Genomic DNA, 16325 nt, shown 5'->3' with positions numbered 1-16325 from the left:
AAAAAAAAACAAAAAAAAAAACGGACTGAGCATCTTGACTGTAGTTCAGTTATAAATAAGTTTCTTCTATCTTGGGCTGCTATATTTTTAGCAACTTCCCATTCATTAATAAAACCGGCATTATTTTGGGTGGCCTTATTATTAACTGTACTCATGCATTCATTGGCATTCTCGTATTCTCAGAGGTATCTGTCACGACATCTGCATATGCAGGTGTTTGAGGAGAAGGCCACGGCTCTTCTTACACTCGAGCAGGTGAGTTCATGAATCTATGGATCTCTGAGAATATTCACCAATCACTGCTATATAAAGCCAGTGCGTTTGTCTCGAACGCAGGCAACTGATCATAGACAAATCTGTGCAAAATGAACAGGGTTAAAGGTACATTGACTCCAGATTTTGATTTGCTCTTTGCAAGGAAATCTGCCTACAGCTAAAGCCTGGAAGAAATGCGTTAGCATCGTAATGAAAACATTGCTCGCTTATTAAATATGTGATCTCTACAAAGAACAAAACTATTTCTAAGGATATTAGCTTAACAGTTCAGCTGTTTTGTTGCCAAAGTGAATCTCTGAAGTGAGTCAGTTATGGTGTGTTTCTCTGGTCACGTGTGTGTGTGTGTTTCCTCAGTTCTGCAGGCCTGGCTGTGGTGTGTGTCTCTGTGGCTGTGCTGGCTTTCTCACGCCGTTCCTCTGGACTGCAAAGACGAGAACGGAGCGCTCATCCAATGCACTTCAATCTCTCAAGAGAAACTTCTAGATCGCGTCATCCAACATGCAGAGCTCATCTACCGCGTCTCCGAAGAGTCCTGTACTCTTTTTGTGAGTGAACCATCTCTGTCAGTCTATCTGATCTTTGTTTTTGATTTTCTTGCTCGGTATTTTTGTCTTGTTTTCCAGGACAAATATCTAAGTAGATACATTTACTTGAGAAGCAAGATTACATAATCAGTCTAGTTTTCTGACAAATGTACCAAAATGAAGTGAGTTTATGCTTAAAACAAGACAAATATCTGCCATTAGGACAAGGAAAATAAATTCAAAGGGAAAACAAGACTATATATATATATGTATATATATATATATCAACTATATTTTCATTAACAAAGATTAATAAATAGTGTTATAAATGCATTGTTCATTGTTTGTTCATGTTAGTTAATACATTAACTAATGGTAACAAATGACACCTTATTGTAAAGTGTACCGGAAAAATGTAATTCATTGCAAAAGTTTTTTTTTTTTTTTTTCTTATATATCTTTGTTTTGTTTTCAAGTCTGAATATCTTAACATTGTTAAATCAAGAAACATTTACAACAACAACAACAAAAAACAATTCAGTGAGTTTATAATTAAAAAAAAAAAAAAAAAAAAAAAAAAAATATATATATATATATATATATATATATATATATATATATATATATATATATATATATATATATTTCATTGTTTATTTATGTTAGTTCACAGTGCATTAATTAATGTTAACAAACACAACTTGTGATTGTAATAATGCATCAGTAAATGCTGAAATTAACATTAACTAAGATTAATAAATTCTCTAGAAGTATTGTTCATTCTTAGTTTCTGTTTACTAATGTTAACTAATGAACCGTATAGTAAAGTGTTACCATTTTTCCTTTGTATCTGCATCCATGAACACTGCAAAAATGACTTGCTTAGTATTTTCTGTATTGTTTTCCAGTACATATATATTTTTTATATTCTTAAATCAAGACACATTTACTTGATAACAAGCAAAATAACATATTTTGTTTTCTAAAAAAAAAATTAAAAATAAATATGTTTGTTCTTTTTTCTAAATTGAGTCACATTAAGTCATATTTTCTGAAAAAATCTAGAAAGATTAAGTGACTTTAAATCTAAAAAAAAAAAAAACTGCCAATTGGGTGAGAAAAATAATCTTAATTAAGAGAAAAAAAAGTGCAGTGAGTGATATTTTTCTTATTTAGGCATTAACTAATATTATACATTTTTCATCAAAAAAAGTCATTTTGCATCTCAAGTAAATATATTTTGATTTAAGAATGTTTATATTGGAAATCAAGGCAAAAATACTGAGGAAAAGCATCAATTTTTTGCAGTGAAATAATTTATTACATATAAAGTTGTATTATAATTTTGACAGTATAGTGAACTGTTGCTTAATCTCTTGCTTTTCTTTAAAGAAATATTAAACATCAAATCAGATAAAGAATTTAATTTCATCTCATCAGCTGAGATATTATTAGCCAGACTGATAGCAAGTTTTCTTTCATTTAATGTCATTATTCTGTCTCATTTAATCAACCTTGCCTCATTATTGCCAGCTGTGTGCATGACTTTGAATTAATGAGACTGTAATCTTAATGAATAATCAGACTCATTATAAACACTGTGAGATGCCTATCAGTTTTGTTAGATTATTTCACCATTCATAGATAGATTGTCTCCTCACAGTGGGAAAACATGCAGAGGATAATTTCATTTCTCACTTCAAATCTCCATTCACACATTTATAAGGAAGGCTTTTCTGTCGTTCGTCTGAAGAGACATATGTGTGTCATTTTTCGTGTGAACTATTGGCACTGCACTGAAAACCTTAAATTAGTGAAAGCTGCCTAAATGACACATTGACATCATCTAAAACACATAAACAAAGAGTCAAGACTCCTCTAAGATTTCCTGATCTTCATGACCCGTGTGTCCTACAGGAGCAGATGTTTGTCCCGTACCCTCTGCATGCTTTGAGGAATCAGGGAGGAACCATGTGCCACACCAAACCCTTCCCCATCCCAGGCTCCAAGAGTGAGGTTCAGCAGATTTCGGTGAGGAGATGTTTCATTGATTTTATATTGGAAACACAAACCAGCATTGTAAAGTGAGATGCCTTATTGACTCGAGAGAGTTCATTCTCCCAGAGCAGCTTTAGCTCGTTGGTCAGGAATCAAAGCCATTTTTTAATTTTGCAATGTATTTTTATTTTTTATATATATATATGAGCAAGAAATGTGGATTATGTTTCTGTGGATCTTGATTTATGGTGACACTTCAAAGTATTAAGCTCTACAGTACATTGAAAAAATAATGCTTTAATCTTTTGTTTGTTTGTTTCCTTGCTTTCCAGTAAACATGTTAACAAAAATAAATCAATTAAAAAAACATTTGATAATTAAGATTTTATATAAGATTTGATAACATCTTTTTTTCCCCCACCCAGTTAACAAAGAGCTTTTTTTAAGACATAAATCCAAGAATATGTAGGGAAGTTTACAAGACATAACCATTATTAATGAACAAATAATTAATTAAACCAATGGGGCGACAAAAATAAACTTAATTCAGTATATCTTGTGCAATTTTGCTTAGAATAAGTTAATCAAATTAGTTAACTGCTAAATTAATTAATTATATTATAGGGGCAGATATTTTGACTGGGGAATAAAAAAAACATAAAATAAAATATTTTTATTAGATTTTATTATTGTTTTCATTGTATTATTTATATTATTTTATTTTATTTTTACATGCAAAAAAAAAAAAAAAGGTTTTCTTACTTAGTGATTTTGTCTTGTTTTCCAGTACAAATATCGAAATATTCCTAAAACAAGATACATTTGCTTGAGAAGCAAAATGACTTGATGCCTGAAATTCTGAAAAAAAAATCATCAAAATGAACCATTTTTTTCCCTCTTTAAAACAAGAAGGAAGTAAAATCTGCCAGTAGGGTGAGAAAAATAATCCTGATTTCTCTGTGTGTGTATATATATATATATATATATAAAATACCCAATACATTTTGATAAATGTATTCATTTTTCAGAGAGCAAAACTTACAATTTTAGTTTTTCAGGTAAAATAAAATATGCAGGTTAATGTTCTTAAACAGCATCCACAGGTAATTGAATTCACATCCATACATGCATTTCAATACAGGTTAGGCTTGCACTGAGAGCTGATACCTGAGCCATGTGTTCCAGCTCTGAACAAATGAGCTCTTAACTGTCTTGTTCATCTAATGCACTAGTGTGTGACAGCTCTTTCAACTGAGAGACTAACCTTCCTTTAGAGCAAAATTGCCTCTGTCTCCAAATAGGCTGTTTTCTTTTCAATATATCTTTTTTTTCCACCTGCTGAAATAGATTTTAACATTCGCTGCAAAATGCTTTAGTTTCTTACGAGTTAATGAGTCTCGTCACACAACCAGTGAACACAGCCAGAGTAGATTCATCTTTCCATTTGATTTAGACATTTTACAGTCTCCGGAAATTCATCTGGAGCTACAGTACATAAAACGTCTTGCAAAAACACTGAAAATGGATTACCTCTGTAACCTCGCCTTCAGCGAGAGCTTTGCTGATTTATGAAGGCTGTAGTCTTGACTGCTGTGTTCACAGTGTTTAGTCCGTTTAGATGGGGTCAGTATTTATTTATTTGATAAATAGTTTATTTGTTTATACTTGAGATTCATGTAAAATGCGAGTTAAAAAATATAATTTATATTTTATTTTTCCGTGACATTTTCTCTGACCTTTAGAAAATGCGCCTGTGCGTGTAAATGCATTTTCCGCATGTGAAATTGAGGCTTGAAGGTTTCTTGTCGGGTCTAATATTGTTGCTGATGCCTTATCTTTCAATAACAGATTATTTTTGATGTCAGAATCAGTGCTATTTTAGCATCATTTGATAATTTTATTATATATATTAATTTTATTTTTAATACATTTTGTTGTGTGTTTTTGTTACTTGTATTATTTTTTTTATGTAGTTTTTGGTCATTTTTATTTCTGTTTTAGCTTTATTTATTTCAGTATGTGACGTTAACCTATAAATCAAAATTAGACATTTTATTTTATTTCTGTTAAATTGTATTACATTTCTATATTCTTTAAAAGTTCTATTATATTTCTTATTTTAATTGCATTATATAAAATATATATTTTTATTGTATTTACATATTTTTTATGGTTGTAGTTTTAATTGGTGATAATAACCCTCGTCTGCATTAAAAAGAGAGCAAATCAAATCCTGAAATGTGCATCACAAACTTTTAAGGTCAAGCTTACATAATCAGCTTTTGTCAGTTGCATGCAAACTGGAATTATGTATATCGTTTTCTGGTGTTTGGGAATAACAACTCATCTTGGTGACTTGGTGGGATGGTTTCTGAACACCAAACATTCTTTGTCGATGTGTAAATGTGGGCGAGTGTCTGTTAATGTATTCATGTTTCTCAAGTCAGAAGGTTCAAGCAAGTCGTTTTCACAGCTTAGTAATAAATGCTCCTTTTGGACTGGAGAAGAAGTTTTGAAAGTTACAGTATGTTGTCCAAGTATATCAAACTCTTTTCTTAAAAAAAACAAAAAAGAAAAGAAAAGAAAAAGAAATCAGTGAACATTGAATTGTTGATACCATGAAACCCTTTCACGCCCCCGGTGTGTTTTATGCAGGATAAATGGCTGCTTCACTCGGTCCTGATGCTGGTGCAGTCGTGGATGGAACCCCTGATCTATCTGCAAACTACTCTTAATCGTTACGATGACGCCCCCGACGCTCTGCTGAACAAGACCAAGTGGGTGTCTGATAAACTGCTCAGCCTCGAGCAGGGGGTGGTGGTCCTCATCCGCAAGGTAAATCAATAATAACAGTGTCTCACGGTGCAGCCGAGCCCAGCAGCATTTCACTCCGCTTTCTCCGCAGATGCTGGATGAAGGGATTCTGACGCCGTCCATCTTCGAGCACACGCTGACCCCATACGATGAACCGTCCCCAGAGATCCCGGAGTCCGTCCTCAGGGACTACAACCTTCTCATCTGCTTCAAGAAGGACGCCCACAAGATGGAGACCTTCCTCAAGCTACTCAAGTGCCGTCAGAGCAACAAGCTCAGCTGTCTTTCCTACTAAACATGCAACTTATATAAAACGGAAAAAGCTTCATTTTGAAGAATGGAAAGTGCTTGTTGAATTGGCAATAGTTACCCTAGTTAAAGGAAATCCCTAAGTGTGAAAATGGCTTTTTTTAGTGTAAAGTGAAAGGAACAGATGAAGATTCACACCGCTCTCACACACATCTGCACTATTGATTTCCTCCTTTCTCTTCCGAACTTGAGATTGTATGCGACTCCACATAGTCTTTCAATGTCTCTCCAGGTCTCTGGTGTGTTGGCAGGCATGTTTTTTTTGTTTTGTTTTTTCTTATAGTGGAGATGGTTTCAACTTTGTATTAGTTAGATGAAAAAGCTCTTGATACAGAAATATGCTAATGAAGCCACAAAGCAGATTGTAAATGTTTCCAGTCTGTGTGTGTGTGTGTGTGTGTGTGGTGTGGGCTGAGGGATTTGTTCTATGAGAGTAAAAGCTTTATTTTATGGATGAACATGGTGGAAATTTACATGAGATATGAAACAAGATAAAAATATAACTACTGGACGGCCAAAGAATAAGAGCAGAATGATTGAATAATGTAAAGTGTGTCTGTAAAAAAAAAAAGAAAGATGATTTGTGCATATGCAGATTTTTTCTTTATCTTTGTCAAATTCTACTTAAATATATAAATAAAAAGAGGCATATAATACTTTCTCTCTGTGTGTATCTATCTATCTAAAATCTCCTTGAAAAAATCCTTGAAATAAGATACATGCATCTGAGTAGAAACACAACATAAGATACATAAAAAAAAACATGCAATCTATGAAAACAAGTCTCTGAATTATATAGAAGTAAATTGATCTTATCCTCCAGAGTTGTGGTCAAATTATCCGGCAGTAATTTTCCATCTAGACAGGATGAGGTGAATATGACTAGAGTTAGTGAATCATGGTTTAATAGTTTGGCTCCCTCACTGTTATGCCCTTTTTCTGAGGGTTAATTGTCTGTTATAATTATGACCAGAGGGTAGGAAAGATAAACAAACAGGCCTGTTAAAAATGTTAATGAGGTAGTGGTTCTGTAAAGCTCTGTCTGTAACCAACGGCCATCGCGTTGGCAACAGTAGCAGTGTGTTATTAAAGAAAACAATCACAAGAGACGACCATCTGGGAGCCCAAGCAAGACTCGCGTCGTCCTCATGATCCCTGTCATGGAAACATCACGTCAGCTCATCCTCACTTTTCTCAAAGCCTTTGCAAAAAAAACTCTCACACACTTATTTTTAAATTCATGGTCATAGTTATGAAGTTTTAAAACATTTATAATGTTTGTTACAAAGGCTCAACCGATAAATCGCAGATTCAGGAACAAACTGGTCATTTTTGACAGCTTGATTTTGTCATATTAATCATCATTTGAGAAAGGATTCGGATTTGTCCTTGCATTTATCAGAAAGCATTTAATCATTTATCAGTGGTATGAAATACATTTTATTTATTAATTATTTCTTTCTTTTTCGGACACAATCCCAGCACTCAAGAAGAAGTGGCAAAAGTTTATTAATATTCATATAAAATTTATAAAGCTAATCTGCAAATGTGCTATGGCCAATGATGCTTTTTCTTCGTCATACATCATTCTGGTCCCAAAATCATAGTATGAATTTAATATAACCCACACCAGATGGTGGCACTAGATATCTGCAGTACAAAAAAATACTGTCGGGAAAAGTGGAGGCAAGAAGATTTTTTTTTTCTTTTTAATATTCACACCCAAATTCTCAAGGGCAGAACATATGTCAGTATGAGAATGCTGAAGAGAAACGGAATGGAACACGGGTCTGATATAATTTATGTTATGTATGTATGCATGATTTGGCATGAAATGGTCATTCTTATTTTATTTTATTATTTTTATTGTATTTTATTTTTCTTAACGTCATATCATTTTTGAGGCATTTATGGTTTGCTTGGTGTTTGATGAGAAATAAGATATGATCAACATGAGAAAACACTTGTTTTTATTTCAAATATAAGATGCGTACAGTTTTCATTTACTAAATTGTAACAATAAATACATTTTTACCAACAATAATTGAATAAATGTGCAATTCAATGATCAAATATACATTTTCTTGCATTGAAAATGGTCCTGGACATGAAGATTGTGCTAGCATTTAATATTCCATGCCCCCCCCCCCCCCCCCCCCCCCGTCTCCATGTCCAAGTTCCTCTTATCAGAAGGCGTAAATCACCGTCTGGCTGTCATGAGAGGGGTGCTCCGGCACAGTGAGGGCCTTGTGGGCAGGATGTGGCGGTGAGGCCTGGTGTCAGCAGTGTCAGGTTCAGCTTCCTGTGTCCTAATCATTTCAACATGGAGGCCCATGCCTGGGTTTTGGCTGCTAAACCGCCAACCTGGGCCTCACTCCGCCAGCACTGCAAGGAAAGCAGCAGTGTGGACCTCCACCCCTCAGCCCCCTTCCGCTCCCTCGGCTCTACAACCATAAATATTAAAGATCTGCTATACGAGAGCGGTGCAAAGTTTGGGGAGTTGGGGAGCGGCGGTGACTAGATGATTTCACAGTCTAAGTATTATAACCTCAGGTAAGAAAAGCTAGACTGCTGGAGCTCAGAAGAGAGACTGTGTGCTTACTGGAGTAAAGAGGGAGTGAGAAAATAAAGATAAATAGATGTTTAAAGGGATAGGTCACCCAAAATTGAAAAATTTGGTCATTGTTCCAAAAAAATGTGCTTGTATTTCTTTTTCATGCTATTACAGAGAACGGGGACTGAAGCTATCAAGCTTTAAAATGGATGCAGAAGCACCATAAAGGTATCCTAAATACGTCTCATATGCTGCAGTCTTAAAAATAAATGTTCCATATTGCCATTGGTGGTTCCGTGAAGTTCCTTTAACATCCATGGAATCTTTCCATTCCAAAAGTTTCTTTAGAATGTTCTTTATTCACTAATTAATTCACTCATTATTCACTGATTGATAACCCTTCTCTTCAGTGAGCTGAGACTGAAACATTGAATCAGTGAGCTGAACTCAAGAACCAGTTCAGTCTGATTCATTAACAAATCATTTCGACTGATTTAGTGAACTGGATTGACCAATTCATGGAAGAGTTTGTTCATGAATCAGAATGAGCTGGTTCTTGAGTTCAGCTCAGTGATTCTATTATTTTTTTTCTCATTATCTTTTCTCATTATCTTACACAAAAGCCATCGTATGACTTAGGACAGTGCACTTTTAAGATACTTTTATGGTGCTTGTATGCCCTTTTTGAAATGCGAAAGCTTTATTTCTTGGAAAAATCAACTAAAGTACCCTTTAAGGTGCAGTGACATTAGTGAAATGTTTGGTGAAATCTCACAGACAAGTTGTTAACAGTTTAGCAATGATGTTTCTGTTTGTCAGTGCTATGAATCTACATGACCAGCTTGATCCTGCTGCAACATCTACATAGGGAAAATCATTCACACTTACACGAAATTTGCAACAGCAAAACAATCTAAATGGATTTCAAGTGGATCGAAGACAAAATATTGCAGAACAACATTAAAAGTGACCCCACCTTTAGAATTTTATAATTTTTTATTTTTTGTTCCATTTTTCCAATAGGTTTGACACAATCTGAGATTGATTAAATGATGGCAAAATGTTTGATCGTTGTGTGTACTATGCCTTTAAATTCATTCTTTTGCACGGCCATTGCAGAGTCTCCAATTCTGGCTCTTAGACGTGTTTTGTGCACTGGCTTCGAGAGACAGAAGCTGATCTTTCTCCAAGCTGCTTGAGAAACAAAGAGTGGCCAGGCACAGGCCAGAATCTCATAAACACTCAGTCATGCAACAGGACACACTATCTAATACTGAAGTCCCTCTGAAGGCTATACAAAACTGTCCAAGTCTACTTAAGGGCCCAAGTATCCTTCTGTCCCTCTGTGCTTTGAGTGCCAAGGTGCAATACAGTTCCAACCAGTGCAGTGGTGTGGAAGAAGAGAGCGTAACCCCACAGCTGAGCCCAGTGAGTGGGGGAATGGTGTATTCTGTGCTCCTGCCTAATCCATGACCTCCCTGGAGGCCGTCTAAGACAGGCTGTGTGTATGTGTGAGAGGAGGAGAGGTCACAAGGTCACAGGGTTAGGCCTCGGCTAACCGTTCCAATATGTGCAAAGATGTCAAATGGAGTGGCTGAGGTTGTAACAGTCGGCTAGGGTTTCTCTTGCCTGAAAGTGGGAGCGATGCAGAAAAAAGATGGAGAGTCAAGGGCCTGTTGTCTGCCACCATACGTCAACAAAACACTCTGAAGAATTTTAATACAGTGGAAAAAGCAACCTACAAGCTAATTAAACATATATTTAGCATTATAAGAAGGTATTTTTCTAATGACAGCTTGGAACTTTGTGCATAGCATTGTGAAAAAGAAGTGCACTTACAGTACTGAATGTGCACTTTTAGTGTATCAAATCTTATATATATTTATATATACTTTTTTATTTAAAAATTTTACGGTAACACTTTATTTCGATAGTCCACTTTAGACATTCTACTAATAGTAAGTAACTTTGCAACGACATGTCTACTAGCAGTCATTAGAGTATTAGTAGACGGTCTGCTTCATATCTGCTAAAACTTTAGTTTGATGGGTCCACAACATACAACATACAGAGTATTAGAAACTTTGCAAGTATATGTCAACTTATTCTACTAACCCTAAACCTACCCTACTGAGAATTAGTAGACATGTAGTTGCAAAGTTACTTATAGTTAGCAGAATGTCTAAAGTGGACTATCGAAAAAAAGTGTAACCAATTGTACTTACATTTAATATAATATTAATTAAATAAAATGCCACTTAAGTACATTAAAGGAGATAAACTTAAATGACTAACACACTTAAGTTTCCTAACACACTTAAGTAACTTTTAAAAAAAGTTATATTTAAGTTTTACTTTAAAGTACATTTTAAATCATGTTTTAATGTCATACTAAAGGACATGTAAAATATTTCAATATACGTTTAATTGTTATTTGATATGACATTTAAAGTTAAAATATTTTACAAATACATTTTAATACATGGCACACAAGTCAAAATGACAATGTATATTTTAGTTTGCCATAAATGCTTGTCAGTACATTTTACATTATTAAAAAAAAATGTAATAATAAATTTAATTGTATTTCTGAAATTACATATATAGATGTAGTTAAGGGGGTCAAAAAGCACTCTTAACTAATCTTAACTAACTGCATTTCATATCAATTTAAACTATAATATATTTTCATTAAACTGTAAATAGCATGCAATTACATGTCAAAGATTCAGTTCACACTAAATATATTATTTTTAAGTCTATTATTTATGTAATAAGTACTCTTTTTAAAAGTGCAGTATGTTAAGTGTACTACTTTTCCAAGGTACCCATTGGGGAAAAGCTGAAAAGCAGAAAGCTGGAAAATAGGACTTTAAATATGTGGCTCAGAGAATCTACATAATTTCATGGCTCATAATGACAAAGTTGAGATTGTAAGGACTTATTTGGTAGGAAATGGGGCCATCAGCCAACAGAGATCAGGCACAGGGCTCTTCGCTGGGGGCCAGTCTGGAAAGACCTCATCAATCCAGTCTAGCAATCGTACAGGATTCCCACGCCACCGCCGGTAGAAAACAAACCCCTGAGCAATTACCCAAAATGACCACTTTTACTGGCAGACCCTAGTAAAGTGAGTATCGGCACGTGGAATAAATACCAAAATGTTTGCATTTATCATCCAAAATTAATGAGGAAATTATTATATTTGGGCTAAAAGTCATGTTTTGCTTGGTACACCCAGTTCTGTTGGGGTGTTTGTTTGGAAAATTGCATGAGTTCTGGGCGACTTGTTTCTGACCAGATGTGTGAGTGTTGATTTGCAAAGCTCAGTTTGGTGAGTCTTTATTTTCATGTTAAGCAATTTTTCCAGAGTCACGGTCATCATATTTTAGATATATTTACAGTAGGCGTCAGCAATGATTCGAGATACATTTCCCTTCAGTGAAATCTTTGAACCTTTCGCCCTTGCTTTGTTCGCTAAATGCACAACTTCTACTTTCAAAACTGATATGAGGTGTTCGTCTGAATCACTGTCTACACAATTTTCTGCTGATTATGACTCCACCTCTCGACCTACAAATGTTTTGAAACATTCCGATTGAACAAAAAAGTCTGCAAACCAAGCTGTTGTTGGCAGAATACCAAGACGTGAAAGGCTTCACCTTTATTCACGTATGCTTGTTTGAAAGAATTTTGATAGACTCCCATCTGTTTTTCAGTTCAGGAGTTCAGGTCTTCTTATAGACAGTTACAGTATAAGTGGTCCATATGAGCATCTATCTCATCTTTTCATATATCAGCTTCAAACAGATGGAGGAAAAAAAAAACCTTAAATATATAAAAAACACCTTATGCTCAGCAATTAAACCATTAGTGTTTTGGAAAAGACATGTTGATGTTAAAAGCATCCCAACAAAGTGGTGGAATGATGCTCGGGACAGGAGCCATCCAAAGCCGCATTTTTAATCAGTGTAATTTCCTATTTTTCTTACTTCAGCCGGAAGCACCTTGTGAGATCTTCACAGATGCTGCATTAAGACCAACAGATTTCAAACATAAGTTGTGATGCTGAAGATTTCTGCTCGAGGAGGAGAATAAATATATTTGTCTCTCTTCCAAACAGAGACTGTTTGCTTTATAATGTGACACAAGAATAAAATTAAATAAATAAAAGCATTTTACTTTCCTCAAGAGTTTGTGCCATATAGCCTTAAAATATAATAAGGATAACTTCCTATTAGGAACAATAATGCCACAGTGCATATATTTTATTTATTTTTGTACAGTCTCAGAGGAAAGCATGCATGCATGCATAAATAATAATAATAATAATAAACAGGACTGAATTATTCAGCCTCTACACTTTATCCCACTTGAGTTTAGAAATGTATAGGATTCTGGACAACTTCAATTAAATAATGAAAAAAATATGACTCAAACACATCACTTGCCAGTTATTAAAGGGCCAGATTTGTAGACTTGTTGTGCTCAAAGAGTTCAAACTATTAAAAGTGCTTATTAAAATGCAGGATCCAGAAAGGGAACATTTAATAACAAAATTACAAAAAGAGGGGTGGGTGTTCAGATGGCACACTTTTCAGCAAATACCACATATTTGCTCAATTTTCTTCACATGAAATCAAAATGGAATATACATACAATAAATACATACATACATATATACACATATACATATACCCCATATATATATATATATATATATATATATATATATATACTGTATATATCAGTGGTGGGCCGTCAGGGCCAGCAAAGCCTTCTCTGCTGGCCTAAACACTACATATCAGAATCACTGACTTAGTTTTAATATAATTCTTCCTTGAATGTGTATTAAATTACTTACAATGGTCTATTATCTTCATTTCATAGCTTTTCTCTTGGTTGCGCTGCTTCCAGTAGCGTATATTTATATTAGAGCTCTTATCCAATCATATTTCAGCAATTGTGTTGCCAGGGTCAATTAAATCTGCCTAAGGCATTCAGAATCAGCAGTGTAGGCATCTGTAGCTTAACATCAACGGCAATGAAATTGTTGCTTTAACCAATCAGATTTCGAGTTAGCAGCTCCAGGGCCATCTAGCAGGCTTACGATAATGTCAGCATTTTCTTGTCCATTTTCTTGTCAAAGCTAGCAAACAGCATCACTTTAAATATTTTTATTTTCACAGTGTTATTACTTTTGCTCACCGTATATGCTGTGTACAGTGCATTCTGACAAATATTCGCCCTCTTTAAATCTAAATACTAAAGTACTAAATGACTGCGGCAAAAAACAACCAGACACCTACTCGGCAACGGCGCTGTAAAAGACTCGTGAAGATGAAAAACGCTTTCGGTTACTCACGTAACCTCGGTTCCCCGAAATGAGGGAATGAGACATTGCTTTGGGAAATACCTTTTCCTCGAATACTACTGAAGCCTTATTGAATCATGCCAGTGAAACTGGCCAATGGCGTTCAAGCTCGTGAAATATGAGTGGGAATCCCACTCTATATAAGGCAGTACTTGTATGTCATTCATTCAGAATCTTTGACTGAAGCAACTTGGCATTCTAAGATCCTGAGCTCGGTGACATGGCAATAAGAGCAATGTCTCATTTCCTCATTTCGGGGAAACGAGGTTACGTGAGTAACCGAGAGTGTTCCCCTTCAATTCGATCACTATACATTGCTTTGGGAACATATAAAATCCTGCCGTGTCACAGCGGTGGAGCCTGGCTCGACTAAAGCCCGGCTCACACTGTGCGATTTTGGCCACGATTTGGTCGTCTGAGACAAATTTTGAAAATCCTAAAATCCTAAAAGATTCCTATAATCCTAGGCTAAAATCGGTTGTCTAGATCGCTGGTTTGACATGTTCACCGACAGCCGATTAATGGCCGTTACGATCAATTTTTTCCTCCGATTAAATTCTGGCAGTGTCAGAAGATTTCAGACACTTTCCTGCAGTGTGACATCTCCCACGACGACCGTCAAACCAAGAACCAATAGGAGCACTGAACTTGATGACGTAATTAGCGCGACAACTTCAAACCATTCATTATTTGTAAAAACAATATATGTACAAAGTAAAGTTTACTTAAAGTTTATTTATTAAGGGGCAGGATGTTTAAACTCGAATAACAAAATTACCTCAAGTTCGCTCTGTAGAACTGGAAGTCCATAAAGTCCTCTTTTGCCCAGCCATGACTTGCTCCACACACGTCGTCTTTTTCGGTTTTTTTTTTTAACATCAAGGCATGTAATTAATAAAACTAACGCTACACGTTGCTGTTGTTTGCTAGCTACCATTATAGCGAGAGAACGCGGGTCACGTATTGATGACGTAAAACTCCGGACAAGTCTTCTTGAGTACGTCAGTTTTTGTAAAAAAAACTAAAAAGTACGTCCATTTTTGTCGCGTCTTGACTGTCGTACAGTTTGACATTAAGACAACTGTGATCCTACAGTCTGACATGGGGATCATGTTCATACAGTGTGACAAGCAACAATCGCAAAAGACTATTAAAAATCGCACAGTGTGAGCCCGGCTTAAGTATGTCAAGTTTTACATTCGGAGCCGTAATGAGAGCGGCAATGATATTTGCCGCTCTTGGTAAACACAGCTCAGGTCTACAGGACCTAGTCGAAACCATGTAGAAGTCAGGGGGGGGCGTGGCAACTACACGATGCCGCATCACACCAGGGGCGAAGTTAACTCCGGTGAAACAGAGAATGTGAAATGGCGGTGGCTTCGGCACTTTCACATATAGATTAGTTGAAATTGTTTATTTCAATGAAATCCTGTTTTATGATGCACGGCCGTAGAGGTGCTCAATAAGCAGAGTATGATGGTAATCAAGTCCAAAAAGACGTGGTGAACTATATCAAAACATTGTGATAAACTGTTAGGGACAGCATTGAATTGGTGGTGCGTCAATACACGGTGTATACGACCTAGTTGAAACTACTGATACACATCTCAGATCATAGCTGAGTCTGCGTAGGCGCGGGTGCTGCTCACACTGACAGCACATGCGAGGCAAGCGACGACACATCTAGGTTATAAAACCTCGCGAAAGTGCTGGGTGACGACCAGCCTGCCACCATACAAATGTCCTGAATATAGACATGCCATTTGCCCAGGCCCAGGATGGCGCGAATCTGCGGGTTGAGTGGGCCCGAACCCCTATCAGACATTTCATGCCCTTGGAGCTGTAAGCCAAAGCAATTGCGTCGACGATCCAGTGTTACAGCCTTTGCTTGGACACAGGCAGTCCACTAAAACATACAAATAGCTGCTCCGAGAGTCTGAACTGTTTAGAGCAGTGCTTCCCAAACCTGTCCTGGAGGACCGTCTGCCCTGCACATTTTGTATGTTTCCCTAATCAGACAAACTCACTTTAGTTCTTGCAGTCTCTACTAACAAGCTGATGAGTGGAATCAGGTATGTTAGATAAGGGAGACATACAAAAGGTGCAGGGCAGGGGGGCCTCCAGGACAGGTTTGGGAAGCACTGGTCTAGAGCGCTCGATATAAGTACGCACCGCACGTACATGGCACAGCAGGAGTGTATTAAGCGGCTCCATACCGGTCGGTGTTTCGGGGCGGAAAGCAGAAAGTTATGATCTGCACTTTAAATGGAGTCGAAAGTACTTTAGGCACATATCCTTTTCTAGGCTTCAAGGTGTGTCTGCAATCACCTGGCCCGAATTCAATACACAAGTCATCAATTGAAAGCACCTGCAGGTCTCCAACTCGCTAAACAGAGGCCAGCGTGCTCGCAAGCTTGCTGATTGTATGGGCTCGAACGGTGGTCCCGTGAGAGCGTCAAGCACAAGCGTCAAGTCC

General features: G+C 36.3%; 1 protein-coding gene across 1 annotated transcript in view; it reads left to right on the top strand.

The window, feature by feature from the left end:
- The window catches only part of LOC306842628 (somatolactin-like), a gene marked incomplete at its 5' end in the record, with an annotated part of 28111 nt that extends 21531 nt beyond the window's left edge, over positions 1-6580 (top strand). The window contains 5 exons of the mRNA XM_079373589.1: positions 184-255; positions 639-821; positions 2718-2831; positions 5454-5633; positions 5704-6580. Coding sequence (XP_079229715.1) covers positions 184-255; positions 639-821; positions 2718-2831; positions 5454-5633; positions 5704-5907 — 753 coding nt within the window. The 3' untranslated portion in view covers positions 5908-6580. The remainder of the gene's footprint in view (positions 1-183; positions 256-638; positions 822-2717; positions 2832-5453; positions 5634-5703) is intronic.
- Positions 6581-16325: the final 9745 nt, after the last annotated feature.

The sequence above is a fragment of the Barbus barbus genome (genome assembly GCF_936440315.1).
Source record: "Barbus barbus genome assembly, chromosome: 23".
NCBI lineage: Eukaryota > Metazoa > Chordata > Actinopteri > Cypriniformes > Cyprinidae > Barbus > Barbus barbus.
The sequence above is the reverse complement of the archived record's forward strand: the minus strand, read 5'-3'. Positions and strand labels throughout refer to the sequence as shown.